Source organism: Electrona antarctica, assembly GCF_951216825.1.
Source record: "Electrona antarctica genome assembly, chromosome: 24".
Lineage (NCBI taxonomy): Eukaryota > Metazoa > Chordata > Actinopteri > Myctophiformes > Myctophidae > Electrona > Electrona antarctica.
In genome coordinates this window covers 4,896,031-4,916,340 of record NC_136803.1, presented here as the reverse complement: position 1 = coordinate 4,916,340, position 20,310 = coordinate 4,896,031, and the positions used below count along the sequence as shown (strand labels likewise).

General features: G+C 42.2%; 2 protein-coding genes across 4 annotated transcripts; one reads left to right on the top strand and one right to left on the bottom strand.

The window, feature by feature from the left end:
- Positions 1-746: 746 nt before the first annotated feature.
- LOC306917280 (motile sperm domain-containing protein 2-like) lies at positions 747-13,718 on the bottom strand. 3 transcript variants are annotated; one of them, XM_079495426.1, is made up of 16 exons: positions 13,691-13,718; positions 13,253-13,317; positions 13,083-13,140; positions 12,405-12,560; positions 10,739-10,825; positions 10,079-10,233; positions 9,656-9,716; positions 9,236-9,274; positions 8,775-8,899; positions 7,959-8,093; positions 6,386-6,483; positions 5,204-5,297; positions 4,520-4,616; positions 3,213-3,336; positions 2,638-2,770; positions 747-1,189 (listed from the first exon to the last, which is right to left on the bottom strand). In XM_079495426.1, exons 2-16 carry the CDS (start codon positions 13,286-13,288, stop codon positions 1,040-1,042), a joined length of 1,548 nt encoding a protein of 515 aa, XP_079351552.1. In that variant the 5' UTR covers positions 13,289-13,317; positions 13,691-13,718; the 3' UTR covers positions 747-1,039. The 3 variants fall into 3 exon arrangements, with proteins under 3 accessions (XP_079351552.1, XP_079351553.1, XP_079351551.1); XM_079495427.1 differs by lacking the exon at positions 13,691-13,718 and adding an exon at positions 13,635-13,664; XM_079495425.1 differs by lacking the exon at positions 13,691-13,718 and having other exon boundaries at positions 13,253-13,589.
- Positions 13,719-14,063: 345 nt separating this feature from the next.
- Positions 14,064-19,981, top strand: gemin8 (gem (nuclear organelle) associated protein 8). The gene is made up of 4 exons (XM_079495222.1): positions 14,064-14,173; positions 15,711-15,909; positions 16,911-17,096; positions 17,570-19,981. The coding sequence occupies exons 1-4, from the start codon at positions 14,168-14,170 to the stop codon at positions 17,827-17,829; spliced, it is 651 nt and encodes a 216-aa protein (XP_079351348.1). The 5' UTR covers positions 14,064-14,167; the 3' UTR covers positions 17,830-19,981.
- Positions 19,982-20,310: the final 329 nt, after the last annotated feature.

Sequence of the window (20,310 nt, the reverse complement as noted above, 5' to 3'; positions counted from 1 at the left end):
TATTATTACTGTACCTTCCGCTGCAGCACACAAACTCCACAACTGCAGGAGATAAACAAGTTGCATTTTCCATGCAGACTTGCTGACTAAGGACAAACACAAATGCACCATTCCTTCCTCTGCTCTGAGCTACACAAGAACTGTAATGTAGATTGCAGCAAATGTTGCAATGAAAGAGTCTAAACAACTTATGACCCACACTCACCCACCACGTTCAAATGGTAGGCCTACCTTAATGACTAACGTGTGAAACCTCACGTCTCACATACCTCAGAAACACTGTGCTGGTTGGTACCTTGCATGGCTTCCGCCGCAATCGGTGTATGAATGTGTGTGTGAATGGGTGAATGTAATGCATTGCACAATCTATGTAAAGCGCCTTGGATAAAGGCGCTATATAAATGCACCATTTACATTTAATTCAGTCAGAATTTTGAATCTTTTAAAACTTTCACATCGTTGGCTCTGACAAATTTAAATGTGGTTAGTTCAATTTCTTACAGGAAATGAAAATGTAGATTAGCTTAAGCACAGCAATGCGGTTTACACCGTTAACCACTAAACCTCTACTGTACGTCTCACGACAAGTAGGAAAAAGGCGTTCTACATGCTCACAGCAAGTCGCATTGCGACGAGTTGTGAACATTTTTGCCTATAATTATATTCCCACAACAGGGACCCCAGGGTTTACGTAGTGTACAATGAGTGCCAGTGTTGCTGTGTTCACTGTGAAAGACGTGTGACAGCTCTCAATTTTTTATTGGCTTACTTCCGTACAAAATACACATCAAATCATACACTATGGACATAGTAAGAATATAATCATAAGCAGATGAGGACTGCAAAATCGGTACAAATAAACATGTTACCGATTGATAGAGCAACGTTAAACGAGTTAAGTCGTTTTCATAATGCTCCCAGACAACCAAATCACACGTAGTGTAAAGTGCTTGTTCAGTTTTTCTGAGTGGACAGTTTCACTTCGCTATGGCCGCCGTTGCGGTCGACATTGCCGTTTCGGTCCCGGGTCCGAATCCGGTCAGAAGCACCCGTTATCTCCTCCGTACAGCAGCATGTAGAGGGTGGAGCAGCCCAGCGCCGTTACCAGGACGACCAGGACCTTCTGCATCCAAAGACAACGGTCCAGCGTCTGCTCCAGACGTCCACTGCTGGACAACAGCCTCAGGAGCTGAGGAGGCGGCGATGAAGTGGTTAGTGTATGATTTGTAATAATAATCAAAATCTAAAAAGGTAACTAAAGTTTTCAAATAATTGTAGTGGAGTAAAAGTACAATATTTGCCACTGAGGTTTAGTGGAGTAGGAGTAAAAGTACTGGCAAATGGAAATAGGATGAGTAAGTAAGTACATTTACACCACTGTTATAGTGTACCACTGACTGGAACCATGAAGAATGGCATGCTCAGATGCAGGCCCTTTTTAAATTATTATTTATTTATTTTTCAAGCAAATAAGAGTGTCTGACTTCACAAGCAGTGCTCTGAAACCCCCCACACACCCTGTCTGACTTCCTGAATGCTGCACACACTTGGCTGTCCACATTTGTCACTTTGTTCAACATCTGAAGAGTTCAGTGTTTTGGTCTAAATGAATGTTAAGCTGTATAATTTTGCAATTCAATTGAGTGAGTGATAAACTACTGTAATGAAGCATGTGTGCATGTACAGTTGGTCATGTGGCCTACAATTTGGCCATCCGAGTGTGTTAAAAATGACAAAACAAACTTGGTCTAATGATGGACAGATCCTGGAAGGGGTGGGGGAAGGGGAAGGGGGGGGGGGCTATATATATAAAAAAAAGGCACAAAAATGTTTAAAAAAAGAAAAAGAAAATGTTGACTATGTTGACTATACTGCTGAATGTCATGAAGTGCTATTCAATAAACAGAAATAAACAAAAAAAACACTTAAAACCCCACTACCTGGCACCAGAGCCACAACGCCTCAATCATCCTGCACACCTCTAGCCTGCCATGTATGTGTGATGCTGGAAGTCCTGCGTTATTATTTCATTATCATTATTTGGTTTGTTTCGACCCCAACAGAGGTCTTCATCCCCGAAGAAGACATCTGAAACGTAGGTTTCTCATCGTTACATATTGTGAATACAATTTTCAATCAATTGAAAAATAAAATAAATTTCTGCGTCGTGTGACCTCCCTTTTCATCTTCTTCATCCTTCGCTGTGGTCCGCACATCTGCAATATTGCTGTGCGCCCTTCTATTCCTGCCTGTAGGTTTGGTTGTCTCTGCCATGAGTGCCAAAGCACATTTCATAACTCAATAATACTACTCTGGACTGGGCCGTGGCTCAGCGGTCCAGGCACCTTGGCTGGCAATCCAGTCTGGCAGTGTGCCGCGGGTTCGACTCCCGATCCCGACGGCCTTTACTGCATGTCTTCCCCCCATCTCTCTCCCATTTTCCTGTCAGCCTACTGTCTGTCCCTCCATAAAAAATATAAAATAAAGGTGAAAGCCACAAAAAAAAAACATTTAAAAATAATAATAATACTACTCTACTACTGCGTTACTTAACCGATCATATATATCAGTTCCATGTTATTCATCATTCTCCAAGTGGTCTTTGAATGGTGGATGTCTGGTGCCATATAAACCAACCGTAGTGTTGGTGTCTTGGTGGCTGTTGGTTCCGTTAGTGAACGGTGGTCCGTTAGTGAACGGTGGTCTGCTGCAGGTGTTGGAGGGCTGACTGAGGGTGGGCTTCAGACCCTGCAGCACATGGCACTTAAGCCTGAGAGAAAAGGAACACAAGTAACCATTACAAGGAACGCAGTTTCCGGGCATGGATGACATTGTGCAGGATTTGCTTCTGTAGTTATGGCCACTAAGCTCATTTGTTTTATGTCATACTATTTTACATTTCTAGTGACTACAGTGGGGGAAAACAGGGAATATAAATTTGGTCAAAAAATCAAGCTGGGAATGTTTTGTTTCCGCACTGAAACATTATCATCAGGTATTATTATTATATAAGGAGGAATAAAAAGTGTACAGTATTTTTTCAAATGTCATTTGTATGTGGACACGGCGACCAGTTCATTAAGCCTGGTTTTCCTGGTGATGGGTGGTGATCCACCTGATAAACACATGAAAAACATACAAAAACACGGCACTCCATCTTTAAATACATGCATATGGGAAAGCGTCTGCAAAACTACTATCATGATCCTGACCGATGCTCCATGACTTTAGCCTTGGGGGTGTCCTTCCAGAACTGGCTCAGGTCCTGCTGGGTGCCCACAGGTTCCATTTCAGCGGCCATAATGAGGAAGCGGTCCTCAGGCAATGATTGGGAGCCTGGAGAGCCAATCACAAAACAGGAACTTATACCCATGAACCCTAGCATCCCTATTCCCTATTCTGGGCAGGTCATAATAGGTGAACATACAAATAGCAGATCTACAAGCTCATAACACGCCACACAGCGGCGTGAGCTTGGAGACGGACAATCACATTAACCGTGGCATCTCTACTTCGGACCAAAATAACATTTTGGGGTCTTTTTGAGTGGTGTAAACCACTCCTACAACTGGCTTTGTTAGTCTGTCTGTCTGTGCTAAAAAAATGAGCATGGTTGCTATGGTCACCCAGTTCACACGGGTGTGATTTCATTACGTCAGACATTACGTCAGACCACAGCTGATCAGTCTATATAAGACCTTACACCACTCAGTTCACACGGGTGTGATTTTTATAGCTATTTTCACCATTTGTTGTATGACAAAGTATACAAAAAGGGGGCGAAAATGTCTCCCACTTTTTGAGTAGTGCCTAACCGCTCCAATGCACAGCTGTGTGTGTGTGTGTGTGTGTGTGTGTGCGTGCGTGCGTGCGTGCGTGCGTGCGTGCGTGTGTGTGTATGTATGTCTTTTTCTTTGTTACAAATCGAGCACTGGGTATTTTTATTTATTTTTATTTTTGTATTTACTGTTATATTGTATTGTTTGTGATATGGATCCTCCTGGGTCTGAAATAAAGATTGATTGATTGATTGATATGATTGAGTGGTGGTCTCTAGTCTAGCCCATAGAATATATAAAAGGATAGACTGAACTGGCATGAAGCTCCGCCCCCCCAGCTATTCATGTCAGTGGAAGTTGCTCAGTGGCGTTTTGAAGCACCCAGAAGACTGCCGGAAGTACCGTCTCAGAACGTCTACTTCCGCATTTGACCACCAAATTTTGGTGGTCAAATGCGGAAGTGCAACCGAGCGCTCAATGTTAAAGCCCAGCTGCACGGGGTTTCCCGTTCATGAATCCATGGGTCCGCCTGTAGTCCCTCCTCCTACCACTAGGGCCCAGAGCTTCAATGTTGAATAGCCTCACTGGCCCCTTGGTCTAGCCCACTGTAGAGCAGTGGTTCTCAACCTTTTCAGACCCTCAAAAGCATCATATATGAAATAGGGGGACCCCCCACCCCAACAGAACCACTGCCATAGAGGTACAGTTAGGTTTGGTAGAGTGTGGTGGTCTGGAGGTACCTCCATGCAGAGAGACTGTGATCTCCACGATGGTCCCTGCTGCACAGCTGCTACTGCTGGGCTTCACCCTGTACTTCTCTGGGGCTGTGGTCCGTACCTGAGAGCGCACGCACACACGCATACACACGCACGCACACACACACAGTGGTATTACTCAAAATGTTTACTTAAGTAAAAGTATCAATACTGCAATATAGAAATACTATGTAACAAGTAAAAGTCCATAATTCAAAAATTACTTGAGTAAAAGTACAAAAGTATTGGCATCAAAATGCACTTAAAGTACTTGTCTTTTAGTCTTTTGAAAATAGCAGATCTACAAGCTCACAATGCGTCGCATCAGGACACATTAAGACCTGATGCCGTTTTCTACAAATGCCTTCTAAACTAAACACTATTTTTTAGTTTCTTTTTTTAATTTAATTTTAATTTTCAATAAGTGAACAAAGTGACAAAGTCACAGCGGTGAGCTTGTTCATCTGCTATTTTTGAACAGCCAACGCGAAAATCTAAAATGACACAGAATGCTTTCCTGGTTTGAACGGATTAATACAATCTCATGTATCCGATATGATGAAGACATGTATTCAGCTCCAGTAGTTGCCGTTACAGTATGTTGCTGTGGACAAGAGCTTCAGCTAAACGCAGGAAACATGGGATGGAATATCAAGGAACAGGACTGACCTTGTAGGCCACAGAGTTTTTGGTCACGTTGTTGAGGATGATGAGACATCTCCTCTCCGTCTCTTTCTGACCGAAGGACAGCGCCTCAGCCGGACTGCAAAACGACATCCGACACGAGTCACACATTGTTGTGAGATTGTGGATTGGCTATTTCCAAAAAGCCGATTTAAATAGAGTAAACATATTCTATGAATGAATGAATGAATGAATGAATGTTTATTTCGAACTCTTTTAAATAAAAATGACAATAAAAATACAAAATATACAATAATGCATTAAAAGAAAAGTTAAAACAAAAGCAAAACAAAATATAGTAGTTCGAAAAGGAGCAGGAATGAAGCTTATCTGGTCCTACCCCTAATTATACAATTTAAAAATACAATCTACATTAACCATTTTTTGCTGGTGGGGACCCCCTGGAACACCCCCAAGGACCCCTGGGGGTCCCCGGACCCCACATTGACAACCACTGCTCTACTCTACATAACACACACAGACAAGGAGGAAGAGAGAGACATGCATGCAGATCATTGAATTCACAGGCCTCAGCGTTTGCAGGATTTCCTGTACACTGCGGTGACATGACATTTTCTCTTTACTCCAAACTGAAAGTATTGAGTTTTGAAAGTATGATAAGATTTAGATAACTATATATAACATGTGCTATAATGTGAACAAATGCTATGTCACATAGGATGCAACATATATGTCTGCCATTTCTATTATCAGGCCCTCTTGTAATGCTTTATTGGGTCGTCCACTCACAGTTAACAGTCTTTGTATTGCTGTGCTTGAAATGTACTGTAATTCTGCAAACTGTTAATAAATATTTCAATCAATCAATCAAAGGCACTGCTTACACATGTGGCAGCTTGTAGATCGGCTATTTGATGAGACATACTATATTTTCTACTATATTCTATTCTATTTTTCTACTATCATTAGTTTACTGCTTAAGCATGCGACATTGTACATTTCCAACAGTAATGGGTCGCACAGAGTGGTGAGAGTGAGTTGATTCTTCTTTTCTTACGTTTCTAAAATGGCCAAACGTTGTGGCTATCCTCCAGCCTTCGTCAGTGTGTTATATTTCTACCACTGATTTTAAGATGTTCTGAGCAGGAACATAAACTAAACATTTTAAATAAAGCCTTAATAATAAGTTAACCACAGCAAACTGACCTGACATGAAGCAGAGAGCCTTTGAATGTGGTGGTAGGCCTGCGGGCATATCGCCCCCTGCTGGCTGCATCTGTATCGCCTTCATCAGCAAAACACACCTAGAGTAGACAAGTTGTTCAGGGACACACAGACGGTAGTAGTGATCAATGCTGGCATTAATAATAATAATAATAGAACGTTATTTGTATAGCACCTTTCATGACATGAAATGCAGCTCTTTACAGAGCAATAGGAAAAAAAAGAAAAGCAAAGGCATAAGACAACATTAAATAGCAGTGAATATAAAGGCAATACAGCTGACGGAGCATACAGCTCCGTCATCACTAACACCACTAGACACAATCTACCACTCTGCCCTCCAACTGGAGATGGATTCCTCACCCATCACTGTAGGTTGTATGAAAAGGTTGGTTGGCCTTCATTGGCTAAGAGACGAGAACAACACTGCACTGTTTTTATCTACAAAACCTTACTTAAAAAAATATCTTAGCAGCCTACTACATCCCAAAACTGGCCAACATCACACCCACTCCCAAAACTACCTTATGTTAGAAGTCCCCTTTGTGAATTCTGAATTGGGTAAAACAGCCTTTCACTACTATGCACCTCACATGTGGAACTGTCTCTACAATCAATCTGAAAACTGAAAACTTTGATTTCACTTGAACGTTTTAAAAGACTTGTAAGGATCCATTTGAGATCCAGCTGTACTTGCTCACTCTAAACTGTTTCTTATCCTGTAATGTATTTATTATTTATATTGTATGGGTACTGTAATCAGGGCGTTATTGAAAAAGAGAGCTTGCTCTCAACTGACTTCCCTGAATAAATAAAGGTTAAAGAAAGAAGAAGAAAGAAATACAGTTGAGACCTGGGACGTGGGAGAGAGCCCACAAAAGCTATCATGTGGCAGATATCATTTAGCATCAACAGCATTTAGTTTGACTCATAAAACTGCTACTTATGTCATAGAAGTCAAAGAGATTAACCCATTCAGTCCCGAAGCCACTTGTACAAATGCCTTCTAAATCAGTACTTCTCAGACTTTCAAGATTTACAAGATGTACAAGCTAGCAGCGCAGCACTAAAACAGTAGCTCTTTCTCACTCATAGCTCAGAGATTCTCAACCTTTGATATGATCTCTGGGTTCCTAGACTCCCAGGTCTCGGCTCCAGGATGAAATGATTGAGGGGGTAGTTGAAAATGGCAAGGGGGCACACATCATTTTGATTTAGTAAAGCAATATTTACAAAAAACTTAAACTGAGGGGGCAGAATTTGCAACCGAGGTTGTTGGCCCCCCTCCCCTCTGGTACTGAGACTAAACCCTAATTTGCCTAAATTTAAATTAAGCCCAAGTCACATGACGGTATCACACATACAAATAAATCTACAAGCTCACAATGTACACTCTCGGTGTTAACCAACCCATAAAGGTCCATTTGGTTCCAAACAATCTAATTAAGCAGGGAGTCCCACATGGACCCCTGTGGGTTCTCGAACTGCACATTGAGAACCACCGTGTTAAACATGGGAAGCACAAAAACAGAGTAAGAACCGGACATTTGAGGACCTTTCTGGGTCTGAGAGCTGGTTCAGAGTTCTGTTTCTCCTTTGTTGCCATCTCCTCATCCTGGCTGGGCTTCATGGAGACGGGCGACTGGAAGAAATCTTCTGGAAGGGGAGGGTAGCTGTAAGCAAAGCCGTCCTAGAGAGAACATTAGACGGGTGCATGATTAGTGAATGAGAACAATGCATGTATGAAGGGAAATTGTTTTCGGGGCTGATTTGAATATAATGGGTACAATTACTGTAAGTCCACTGAGAGCTGCATCCCTGCTTGTTAATGTAAGTTAAGATGCATTGGGGAAATAGCATCACGCAGTACATAAAACTACCTGTAAGAGTAGGCTTTATAAGATCGTCTGCCTCTGTGTTTGAGCTTGTTAATGATTGTGGAGTATTTCATTGGTACATGTGTATACCGGTACTTCACATTCATTCATTCACTTACTATTTTGCTGATGTTCTTATTCTTATCAAACGACCTAGAGAGACACAGACCACTGCTCATTGACAGTGTGGTTGCCATGAATGAAACCTGTGATATTACAGTTCTGATGGCCTCTCTAATTAGTTACCATCTCACATGCAGCCATCGTGTCACACCCGTGAAGTGTATACCTTTGGCCAATAACTGTACGGCAGATCTTTAATTAAAAGGAGTGTTTTTTTCAATAGAAGCAAATGGTTGCAAACGGAACGTTTTAGTTCCATAGAGAACAACATATAATTTTTTTTTGTTCAATACAGAGAACATGTTTTGGTTAGAGACAGAGTGCATACTTGTGCAATGTGTGTACGTGCGTGTGTGTGTGCATCTACATACAGTTCCTCCCATGTGAAAGGGCAAATGTTCTGGGTCGATATAGGTCAGAATTTCTGTTTTGGAGACAAACTCCAGCTTGTCGATGGCATCTGGATCCAGCCAACTTTTAATGATCTTCCAAGCAGCTGGAATCACATAGACAGATTACAAATGATTCGAATAACCACTTAAGCACTATTTTGTACTTTGTCACATGACGGTGTTACACAATGTGAGCTTGTAGAGCCATTTTTCTTTTTAGATATTTTAGAAAGAACATTTGCAAACATTTAAAAAAATGTTCACCTATGACATGCCCAAAATAGGGACTCCAATGTGAGATTAGTAGAGGTCCCCCTCTATTTTTATTATATTATTTTGAGGGCCCCTAGCGACCTGGCACTTTAGGCAGGGAACTGTTCCGCCTGCCGGCCCTGCCAGGTTGAAAGTGGTTAATGTGTTTATCGGCCACATCAACTTACCATTCATAATCCATGGCACTTCATACACGTAGATTTTGTCTGGGGAAAAAAGAAGACAAATGCATTGATATAAAAAATTACGAACATCATCTGAATACAATCTGCTCTGCAGACAAGTGCAACGTTTACACATTTAGCTGAAAATCTTAATTCAAATTACAATGAATGCAGTGGAATTTACAGAATGAGTGAACCCACTCACGCAACGGTTGACGCACGCAACGGAGACGCAACGCGTCCGGTGGAACCCTGGCGTAACCTAGAATCCCGCCTGACTGAGGATTCATGAGTTGATATGTATATTGATATGTACATATATAATATGTGCACATTGACACAACATGATGGTTGGATTGGTCATCTGGATTTTACTTTGTGAGGTGAGGTGTGAGGTGTGCACTGAAAGGCCTTGGTACTTACACAACAATCTGGGGTAGTACACCTGGAAACAGTTGATGATATACTTCACAAAGTCCATGTCCTGCAGGGGAGCAGCATATTGTGTATCTATTTTTAAGAATTTAAAAAAGGGTACATCTTCCTTGCTGGTTTTAGAGCCCCCAGAGTCAAAGCCTGGCCCAAAACCCTCCATGAAAACAAGAATTGTATTTTTATGGCGTGGGCCGCGTGGCTCTGGAATTGGCATAATTTGGCCAAATGGCCACATGGCTGTGTGAAGATCAAGATCAGGCTGTGTGAACGGATAATAGCAGGAGGAGTCGAGGAAGGGGTTTGATGAGGCAATGGTAATTGCATGAGTAGCTGATGCTTCATTCAAAAGCCTAATACAGTAGTAGAGAGCCATAAAAAACACAGCACCGGAGTAGTGAGAATGCTTCTTACCACATTGCTCAGGCCAGAGTCAGTCATGTCAAACACTACAGTGAGAAGGGTACCAGGTTCTCTCCTGATGAAACTCTCCAGCCAGAAGGCCACATATGTCCTTTTCTCCTGCAGCCCACCCACAGCTTTGACAAGTAGTTTCACCCTAAACCAGACTGAGGAACAGCAAATAAAATACAGTTTAGAAATAATGTGTCAAGATCTTCTGAGGAACATGTACACACCCTGGCCCTGCATATAATGTTGAAATGTTCTAAACATCATACCTGGCTACTATATCTGTATTATGTATACTGTATATGTTTGATTAGATTTGACATGTTTCTATCCCGTTTATCTTTTCTCTGCTGCGCTTACTCAACCTTCATCTTCTCACAAAAACTACAAAATGATAAGTGTGCACGAAGGAATTTCACCCACTTATTTACACCTGCAAACCTGTGATGTGACAATAAAGTAGACTAGATTCTGATTCTGAAGATCTGAATCAATCACCTCCTATTTTATATTTTTGGTGGTGGGGGCTACCAGTTCGTTTCCTTTAATCCTTTTGCATCACTGATTGGGCCTTTAAAAAGATCTGTGTGTGTTTGTGGATTCTTCGCAATTGGGGTAAGAGATCTAGATAGACAAATGCCAAAGTCAATAAGCAGCACTTACACAACGTGTTGCCTTCCTTGTCGTAACCATGGAGATAGTGCATGCCAGTCTCCATGAGCTGTTTTGATACAGAGCTTTCATTGATATCTGCAAATGGAGATAAACGTGAATAAAACAGAGTGCCAATAGAGCGTCGCAGTCCCGCCTCCTACCCTGGACCAGGAAATGATTCTCCGTTCATTTTCCTCATAGACATTTCTTAAAGTATTTATTTAAAGACGGTTACGCCGCGGACAAAGCCAACTCGAGTCGTGACAACTCATGACAACAAACACAATTTTTTGGGCCGAACACATAATTAGAAAGAAGAAAAAAACGGCAGGTTACAACACTTTTTTTGTTGTTTTTCTTCTTTGTAATTATTTGTTTGGTCCAAAATATTGTTTGTGTTGTCATGAGTTGTCACGACTCGAGTTGGCTTTGTCCGCGGCGTAACAGTCTTTAAATAAATACTTTAAGAAATGTCTATGGGAAAAATGCATTGGGTTTCATTTCCTGGTCCATGGTAGGGGGAGGGACTGCGACGCTCTATACAGACTAAGCTACAGCAATGACAAATCAAATAAACAAAAGGTCAGTGTGTAATGTATGCGTGTGTGTGAGGAGAGAGAGAGAGAGAGAGAGAGAGAGAGAGACGATGTATAGGCTTGTCTAGCCTCAACAGTGCGGTGTCTATGTTGGCACACAGTCGTTTTCATTGTAGCCTATGATTCAACTGTCAGTCACAGTTTCGTCTCCAATAATGGTTTATGGGGATTAAAACTAAAGGTAGACAGGACGTAAAGTACTGGTAGAGAACAGGATGGATGTTTAGGTGCTTCCTTCCTTGGGGGCCATGTTGTGATTTGTGAATATTTCAAGACTTTTTGTTAGACATGATGCATCCAGTTTATTTGGGGGGCAATGTTTAGTTAATCCATCCGTCCATCTTCAACCGCTTATCCGTAGTTGGGTCGCGGGGGCAACAGCTCCACCAGAGAGAACTTCCTCCTGGGGGATCCCGAGGTGTTCCAAGGCCATCCTTGGTCTGCCCGGGGTCTCCTTCCAGTGGGACGTGCATCGAGGACGGAGGACCTCCCTAGGGAGATGCTCGAGAGGCATCCTAACCAGATGCCCGAACCACCTAAACTGGCTCCTTTCCAGGCCAAGAAGCAGCGACTCTACTCAGTCTCTCTCGTGTGACTTAACTTATCACACTATCTCTAAGGGAGATGCCAGCCACCCATCAGAGAAAACTCATTTCGGCAATTTGTTTAGTTAAATATGTTTAGTTGTTGTTTATGTTTAGTTAAATAACTGAAAAATATGAATAACCTATATAAATAAGAAAATATTACAAGCAAATGTCTTGACATGATTAGTGACTTCAATAATAATATTTTAGTTTTGGTTGATTTCTGTAATGGAAGCTTCAATGTTTCATATAAAAGACAATTTTCTCAACTTGTCACAGGTGCCTTATCCTCTAACATTCAAGTTTCAGCTTATTCTTGGACCTTAGTTTAATGGCTCAAGGCAGACTGGGTGTTTGGATTCAGTATGTTAGCCTGCGTCACGTTGTGAGCTTGTCGATCTACTATTTTCAGCAAAAGCTCTCCCAACAATACGGATCTTGGGGTTCAAGTGGTTAAGTTAGTCAGTATGTTATGCGGTCAGAAGAGCGTACCATTCACACAGAGTTCTTTCCTCCATTGAAAGCTCTCTGCTATCATCTTCAAAGCCTCCTCCACATTATAGTGGCCCCATTCCAGGTAGCTGTCCACCAACACATCATCCTTCCACAACCTCTCCAGATCACTGGCTTCATACTTGTCTGAGGACTCTGCACAGCAGGAGATAAACAGCAGTGTAGTTCCAACCTCACCAATGCTACTACTATTGTACCAGCATGTCACATACTGATGACATACCACCAGTACACTACTAACACTACAGTTTCAGAATTGGTAAATAATTAAATAAATGCCTGACAAAAGTGACTTGTAAAGCAGGGAAACCCCAAGCCAAAAATAACAGCATTTGGCTGGTGGTAACTGTTGTTTAACACAATTTAGAGATCCTGCATCTAAAATGCAGTCAAGCAACCTTAACAATGGGGATTGTGGTATGATCTGAGTAATGTTGATCCATGCATGCTTTTTTAAAACAGAAACAGAAACAAAAAAAACTAAAACTAAAATAACTTCAGTCTGAGTAGATAGCTCAGTTTTTTGTGAGTCACTTTAAAAAGGGCACCGTCAGGAATCATAAACTTCATAGCTACATCGACACACCCACATAATTATCAGATTTCTGCCCGTATTACTTTTATTTAGGTTACTTTGACAATCGGTGCCCTACCTACCTTGCACATATTCAGAGCGGAATCTTTCCCTGGTTTCTTCTATTTTCTTTTGGATACTCTGTGGACAGGTGCAGGTACCACAGAGTTAAACACATGAAAACCAACGTCAGCGAAGCTGTTGCACGAATTCAAATCGTTCATTCAAATTTTGTAATAGTGAACTTTAATACCTCTGGGGATTCAGCAGCCGTGCCATCCGCCGTCATGGTGTATTGTTTGTTGGTCGCAAACGGTGCTGCCGTGGGAGCACAGTGCAAGGAAGTGCTGCTTATTATAATATTCGTTGCACAACTTGTATAACAAGTTACTAACTATGTTTATTGACCCATGGCCGCAGGCAGCACAACAATATGAATTAAATGTTATGTACATTACACGACATTTTCTATTGTTTAAAGCGGCATTTAGCAAGAATAAACATAAGCGGAACTGAACAACAACAATAGTGTTCTTCGTGCACAGCACTTCATTAAACAAAATGCACGCCATAAATTCAGCTACTGCAGGTTAATGTACAACTATTTACAGGCGCTGCTCTGAATTGTTGCATACATGTGTATATGCGTGCAGTGCAGCAGCACGGCCTCCAGATGGCGCCACATACTCACCACTCTGCCACTCACCATCCACAAAGGATGCTGGGTAAATCTAGCAGCCGGCGGGGTTGCCATGTCTGCTTATTATAAGCGACTTGATTGATTGATTGAATGATTGATTGATTGATTGATTGATTGATTGAAGTATTTATTAACAGTTTGCAGAATTACAGTACATTTCAAGTACAACTCAATACAAAAACTGTTAACTGTGACTGAGTGCTTAATTGGGAATTTGGGCTTGTTTCCTATGCAGTGATTCTCGGCACACATTTCAATATGTTCTCGTTCTGCCAAGGACCCCAAGCCAGTTTTTTTTAAATAACCGATCTACAAGCTCACAACGCGTCGCGATGCGAACGTATACAAATATGCCGGTAGCTAATATTGTATTCACCCTATAGTCGCTCTTTTTGGGTTTGTTTTCATATACCTGGTTTGCTTGTTTCACTCGCAGAATTTGGCAACACTAGCAGCCAGGCTAACAACATGGAGGTAAACATATCTCCTACTGCATGTCTCTTGTCGTAGAAATATTAGAAATGTCGGATAAATGTGATTTATGCTCAGCCGGTTGCTTATTCGTTTGTGATTATATTTGCCACTGTAGTCTCCCATCTCGTTTTCCAACGTGGCATCTCTGTCAGTTAGAAGGAAGTTAGTACTTAGCCTACACAGTACCAGTAGCCTACACAGTACCACATGATCGTTTACCTTTTATACCACGAGGGATCCGTGTCTGTTTTATTTCATTATGTTATTAGCTCTGGTCCATAGCCCTAATGCCCTTGCTGCCGTTGAATTAATCATTAGGGCTATGGACCAGACTCAGAGCTAGGATGTTATAAAGCTCTGGACAGAATCCGTGTTAACAGAGCTAGGGGGTTTGATTGATTGATTGATTGATTGAAGTATTTAGCAGTTTGCAGAAAGGGTACATTTCACTTTCACATGAAAGCACAATAACTCAATACAAAGACTTAATTACTAGTGTGGACGACACACTGATAAAGTATTACACATGTTTACAACAGGGTCCACCATTTTCAATTCATCAGAGGTCATGGTCATGCCTTGACAGTAGTGTCTGATAAGTCTCATGACTGTCATACATGTGTTCATCACAGACATGTGTTAGTGGGCATGAGCCATGTTCATGTTCTTGGCTACTAGTATTTTCAGGTTTTTCTCCAAAAACTAGAATAAATTAAGCAAAAATATTTAATGTATTAATCGTTTCACAAAAAAAGGTTGTGCTGATATGTGACTATTGTGTATTAGGAGAAAAACAAACATTTCCTTCAAATGACTTGGGATGGCATCTCTTACTTCAAATAAGACAAACCTTCCAGCCATTTTGTAGCCGTTATTAATTTCCCACCCTAAAGTAAATAATTGTGTTATATTTATTTATGTATTTATTTATATTGCTTTGGCTCTTGACTATAGTCATGTTCCTGTCATTCTTACTTGTTGTTGCTGCTACTTTATGTATGACACCTGCAGCCATTTACCTCTGGGGATCCATAACGTTTCATCATATCTGGGGCTGTCACGATTACAAATTTAAGTTTACGATTAATTGTCACACAAATAATTGCGATTAACAATTTAATTGTGTTTTTTGCATTACATTGGAATGTTACAATTTCAGTGATGTAATGTTTTCAATGTAATGGGTCCCAGGGTGGTCATTTTATGAGTCCTACTTACAGTAGGCTACTGAGTACAGTATTGCGTCCCAGGACACCCGGGGCAGGAGGGTGACATGATTGCGTCCTTTCTCAATTTAGTGAGTCCAAGGATGCAGGATGCAGGCTGTTTGCATCACTGTAATTTGCATTTCTGTTTATTTTAGGCTTCGGAATCACGAATTGCACAGGGCAATTTTTTTTAAAGTATGGACATGGAAACGATTGACGATTATGAAAAAATAATTGTGATTATCTGAAATAATTGTGATTTGCCGATTATGTAATAATTGTGAGTGACAGGCCTAATCATATCTTAATTCTGTGATGGATGGACACAGGAGGAGGTTGGCAGCGTTGCGAGCTGGTTTGCAAACCCGGTGTACGGGCGCTACTGGCAACACTACCAGCTGGCCATGTCGTGGCACCAGAGGCACAGACGTGCCTACCGAAAGGCACTGGAGGCGGCCTACGGCCCTCTGTACCAGCCCTACCAGGCCCCCGGTCGGCCTGTGCAGCGCTACGCAGACTGGAATACAGGTATATAGCAGTGGTTTTCAACCCTTTTCATACCAAGGCCCATTATTTGTTCGGCATTTGAGCCACAGACCACCATTTGATGAGATTTAGCCTCTCAGACCCAATACGAAAGATTGTTTTTGTCTCACAATTCCATGCCGTTAGGTACCATAGAAGAGACAACAGGAAACGTTGATCAAAATAACAATTCTTCTACATTCTCTAATTGCGTAGACTTCTTGTAAATTAATTATTGTAGATGTTCAACAATAATTTAACTCTTGAGAGCGTAAAATGAAAACAAATGGACCCTTTTCTTTTCAAGAGTTCTATTAAGGGTCCATTTGGTTACCAACTCTCCATCAACCCCCTCAAGGACTATTGGTGGCCACTGGTTAAAAGCTACTGAGGTATAGGACTGTACTTGACAATTAATTGTCACGCAAATAATTGCGATTAACAGTAGTTGAGCTTTTGACATGAAACACAATATGAACTAAAAACTGCACATTTCTGTGTGGCTCTTAGGCTTCGTAAATAAATCACTGACAATGACCGACACCAATAATCAAAATAAATAATTATACTATGGATAGAATAGGCCACATCTTTTAATTTTATGCTTAAAAAAGGAAGTTGTAGGAGTTGTAGATCCGCTATTTCCTCTATTTTGGAAAGTGTTTGAATATGTATGAACTCCTTTCAGCATGGAAACGATTATGCAAAAATAAGTGTAATGATCTCAAAACGACTGCTATATCAGGTGATTATTATGTGATAATTGTGACAGGCCTACACATGGGTTAAAGTTCATTTGGATTCCACAGCAGTCTTCAATGGAATCATGTTGTGCACCGAAAATAGCCAATCTATAAACTCACAGCGCGTCACGCGCTGTGAGTTTATAGATTGGCTATTTTCGGTTATTAGTTATATATTTAAGATGATTGAAGTGTTCAAACTAACAATAGAATAGATTCATTTTAGGATTTTATTTTGCTTTAAACCATGTCTACATAAAGGAAAGGGTGGCGGCAGTCGGCAGGCCAGGGTCCGCGATGATGAGGAGGTGGACAGCCGGCGTGGTGAGAGAGACGAGGACAACAGCAGCTCGGAGGATGAAATCGAGTGTGACGTCAGCAACATGGAGATCACAGACGAACTGCGCCAGTACTTTGCCCAGACGGAAAAACACAGGGAAGAGCTGAGTAAGTTACCTTATTGATTATTTTCTTAAGATCGATTATCGATCGGGCGTGCTCTCTCCTCCGCGTCATCAGTGCCCATACCCTAGGTGGGGTTGGCAAAAGAGCCTTTCTGTGTGGAGTTTGCACGTTCTCCCTGTGTCCCCGGCCTAGGGTGGGTACCCCAACAAAAAACATGCAGTAATCCTGGTCTCTAAAACTGCCTCCCCCTGGCCAGCTGTGAGCACCTGATGGAGGGGAAAGGAACTGGTTGGAATACCGTGTTCCTTCCACGCGCTACGTCCAACAGGTGAAACAGGTCAGGTGAAAAGAAGTAAGTCTTGGACTCCTCATGTAATGAAGGAAGCATGAGGTCAGTCCGTTGCTCTCCCTAGGTTGGTGGAGGGAGTGTAGCGCCCAGGCTCACAGTGGACAATTGACACTGTGTGACATTAGTTGGATTAAGTTTTCCGCCCCTCTTCCCGTCCTCCCTACAGAGAAGCAGCAGCAGTTGGAGGCGGACGAGCATGGGCCGTACGTGCCGGCCGACAGGGACATGCACCGGGAGGCATGGCTCGGCAGCGTGGCCCCGCCCACCGAGCGGCCCGGCGAGCGCCGCTCCGCCGAGATGAAGACGCTGTACGGCGCAGCCGCCGCCAAGATCCAGGGCATGGAGGCGGCCATGCAGCTGACCTTCGACAGGAACTGCGACCGCAAGCAGCCCAAGTACTGGCCCGTCATCCCTCTCAAACTGTGACTGACGTACGGCGCTGGTTGGTTGGTTCGCCATTTTACCGCCTGCTCTTTTGTCCAATGGGCTCTATGTACACACGCCATTTTGGAACGAACTTTGGTGCCCCTTTCCTACTTCCTTCACAGGTGTTACCGCTGATACTAATGAAGGCTCTGTTCCATTCTGGTCAAACAGAGTCAGGGTGCTGCTGTTGTGCAATGTGCATGTTGGCTCACTGGAAATACTCTGCTACACCCGTGGGTTCCAAATGGTCCCGTACGGGTGTGTACAAATGTGTACACTCAGAGTTATGGGGGTCCTTGGAATTAAAGCGCTTGAGAACCACTGCACACTAAAGGCCGATTCATAGTCTAGTTTTTGGTGAAGAGGCGTCCACCTCTAGAAAAGATGTGCGGTGACCACCGCGGCGTGACGTCACGTTGTAGTTTTCGGTGGTCACCTCTTCAACGGAAACTGTACTATGAATAGGCCTTAAATGGAACAGAGCCTTAATTTGTATCGATGGTAACACCTGTGAAGGAAGTAGGGAAGCGTTATTCTGTGTGCATACAGCAGCCCATCCAGAGCGCAGATGGGCATTTCCTAAGCAGCGAGATGCCGTTCACTGACGTTCTCTCCTGTGTCGGCCATTCTTCTTCATAATTAATGAATGGACTTTGTACTGTAGCTGGCTGCTGCTCATTGCATTTGATAGACGTTTATAAATTCCTTTGGAAGTGCACTAGACATTTTCGTTTGCAGCAAATGTATTTTATTTGTTTAATGCCATACGTGATATATTACAGTTGTTAGCTCTGCTCTTCTGGATAAACTGGTTTTGTTGTGGGTGAGGACTACTAGATACGCTCTGCACCCCTGCCCTCCTTTTGAGGAGGCCGAGCGACGAGCTTTGCTACTTAAGGGAGTGGTCGCGTTACAAACGAATGCAGCACATAACTGAAATGGATGCTGTGGAGCTTGCTCTGGAAGCTCAGAGGGAGGCTCTGGAGGAACTGAAGCTTGAGTCTGAGGAGCTGTACCTGGCCCCCTTCTTTTTCTCTTTAGTCATGAGGGACCCATCTGAGGGAACATTATTTCTTTGTTCACAGCAACGTGTTATTTGACTATTGGTCTTCACGAGAAATACTCAACCATTACGATCACAACCTGCCTCAGCCACTGTTCCAAACCAAGCCTTATTTTCAGCTAAAATAGTCTTCAGTCTGACGGGCTGTGCTTTTTACACAATCCGCAGATTTTGTCTAGATATTACATTGTCTAGATTATATTAGATTATATTACTTTCAACGTCCAAAAGATGGCACCATTTCCACAACATAGCTTTTCTCTCCACTGCATTTGATACAATCACTTAAGTTTCATGACAAAGGCACCATTGGGAAGAAAAAAAGCCTGCATTCTGGGCCAGATGGTAAATCCCTAGTAGGTATTCACCCACGGGTTAAAACTACATGTGTATGTACGTAACCTCCTTTTCTCAAACTTGTTTTAGCCACATGACCATTTTTATTTATTTTTTCTTCAGCATTGAGGGTTGCATAGGAAGGGTTGTTTCTCTCAGCATGCAGGCTGTACATTAGTAGTGCTGAATACATTTTTGATTCATGTCATGTTGAGGGAAAGCCATTCCTATGCATAATGCAACCCCTGACAGGGTGGCTTTGAACCCAACGACATGCATCCAAAACATACGTATATCGTTGATGACAGACAGAAAGCTTGTATCTCCTTATTTCAACATGTTGTTTTTGTAAATGAATGCCTTACTTCGTCATACTATGCTGTAGTATAGCCAAAAACTGCCAATCTTCAAGCTCACAAACCGGTTCATGCTCACAAGTCACAGCACGATGCGACACGTGATCAGATCGGCTGTTTTTGCTATTTCAGCATGTCTTTAAGGTGAACGTGAAAAGTGGCAGTTTTTGGACATGCAAGCTTTCCACCAGACAGAGACAGAGATATGTCATGTTATTTGGCTTCAAAGCCACCCCTGTGGTTCCTCATGAAACGTTGAGTTATTCTGTTTGATCTGTCTTGGCAACTCTTTCAGGGTTCATGTGTTTATGCTGGATGTTTTTAAACCCTGTGTCTTACAGTATTTCTTTTTTATATTGTTGATATGGTTTCTAATAAAGTTTTCTTCAGTGAAATGTTTTATTTGTGTGTATTCACTGCCTTGCTCTGGGAAACATCAGAGAAGCACTTGCCCTTTAGACTCTTAGAGAACTCTTAGTGGATTTTCATGATAAAATGATAAGGGCTGGGATCTCAACCACGGACCTCTCTTTACCACTTACACAGTACTGTGTTGTATGTCTAATTGCAGTAATAGCAGATCTACAAGCTCATGACATGGCAAAACGTGCATGACACGTGATGTGATGTAGATATGCTATTTTTTAAGATCGTTCACCTGCAGTGGTGGAAAGTAACTATGTGCATTTACTTAAGTAGGCTACTGTACTTGAGTACAATTTTGAG